At 55.7% G+C, this 1599-nt stretch overlaps 1 protein-coding gene across 1 annotated transcript in view; it reads left to right on the plus strand.

Annotated features, from left to right (window-relative positions):
* Positions 1 to 1599, plus strand: part of AP3B2 (adaptor related protein complex 3 beta 2 subunit) — a 44246-nt gene that overhangs the window by 17812 nt on the left and 24835 nt on the right. The window contains exon 7 of the mRNA XM_011376118.2: positions 589 to 684. Within this exon, the coding sequence (XP_011374420.1) occupies positions 589 to 684 (96 nt within the window). The remainder of the gene's footprint in view (positions 1 to 588; positions 685 to 1599) is intronic.

A 1599-nucleotide genomic window follows, 5' to 3' on the forward strand; every position in this document is an offset into this window, starting at 1 on the left:
GGACACCAACAAGGATTCCCTCAAGCTGGAGGCCATGAAGAGGATAGTGGCGGTGAGGAGCAGGGAGGGGCAGGGAGGGGACCTCCTTGGGGGAAAGGCCTGGGCTCAAAGAGCAGCTCTCCTTGGCCCCTTGTGCACCTCCTCCTATTAAGTGCTGGCTTTCTCCCTTCTCCTTCTCCCCTGACCTTGACCCCACCACTCAGATGATTGCCCGGGGAAAGAACGCCTCAGACCTGTTCCCCGCCGTGGTCAAGAACGTGGCCTGTAAGAACATAGAGGTAAGCACTCCCCAGTGAGGGGTCTGTCATACCCACCTCCACCAAGAAGACACTCGAGCTGGTCGGGGGTGAGGAAGGGAACCATCTGGCCCCTGGGTGACCAACCTGCTCAGAAATGGCCCTAGTCCAGGAAGAAACACTATCCACATATCCTTGAACTAGGTGTGGATCAGAGTGAAGGTGGGGTATACTTGGGATGCCCACCCCTCCTCCCCCGGAGGAATTTGTCCCCATGGATCGCAGCCAGCTGGGGTGATGGCATCTCACAGGGTGGGGCACCATCCCTCCTAAGAAACCTGCTGTCCCCCAGGTGAAGAAACTTGTCTACGTGTACCTGGTACGCTATGCTGAGGAGCAGCAAGACCTGGCCTTGCTGTCCATTTCCACCTTCCAGCGTGGCCTAAAGGTTAGTGGTCTCAGGTACCTCCCAAGGCCTGGGCCTCACTGTGCTCTGTGGGAGGAGTGGGCCAGGGAGAGGCCTGAGCCTGGGAGGAAGGCTCTGGAGGCCCTTTCCTACCTGCCTTAGGTCGGGAGGGTCAGAGTCAGAGGAAAGGACCAGCCAGACCCTCGGGGTGGAAGCCAGCTCCGAAGGGGCATGCCAGATGAAGTGAGTGCCGAGGCTGTGTCTCCCCTCCTCTGAGGAGCCCGTGGTAATGACTGCCTCAAATATGAACCCCTTGAGCACCTGACAGTGGGTCCTGTTGGCCCTCACCCCCACTAGTATAAAGGAACCCTGGCCCACAGCCAGGCAGAAGTCAGGCTCCTTAAGGTGGGATCTCTTGGGGGGAGCTGCTGACCTGGTTCCTCACCTGTGGGTGTCAGAGCACTGCCAGGCTCACCCAGTCTAGGTGTCTGTAGAGAACAAAGACTTTGGAACATTTTCGCCTGGAACTTGGTAAGGAGGACAAAAAGGTTTGCTGAAAACAACGAGTGCCAGCCAAGAGGAAAACAGCAAAGTTGACCATGCAGGAGGGCTGCCTCAGATGCCAAGGCTGGGTCTGAAAGTCAGTGCAGCGGACGGAAACTTATGACAGGTGTTTTTCAGGAAGCTCAGTACTGCCCATTATTCCCGGAGAGTTGGGACAAGCTCGTTGTTGTTTAGCACCAGGAAGAGAAGCAGACTTGTTTCAGATGCCCCAGTGTTATGCAAAAGAGCCACTTTTAAAGACCTGGATCACATCTATTGTGGCTCAGCTCTTTGAGGCAGGCAGGAATTAAAATCGCCTAAGGGAAGCGACAGTGGGAGGAGTCAAGTTCTTCAGAGCTGGCGTGGAGGCTGAATCCTCCCCATGCTATTAAAACTGAATATTCTCACATCTTG

The sequence above is a fragment of the Pteropus vampyrus genome, unplaced genomic scaffold (assembly GCF_000151845.1).
Source record: "Pteropus vampyrus isolate Shadow unplaced genomic scaffold, Pvam_2.0 Scaffold286, whole genome shotgun sequence".
NCBI lineage: Eukaryota > Metazoa > Chordata > Mammalia > Chiroptera > Pteropodidae > Pteropus > Pteropus vampyrus.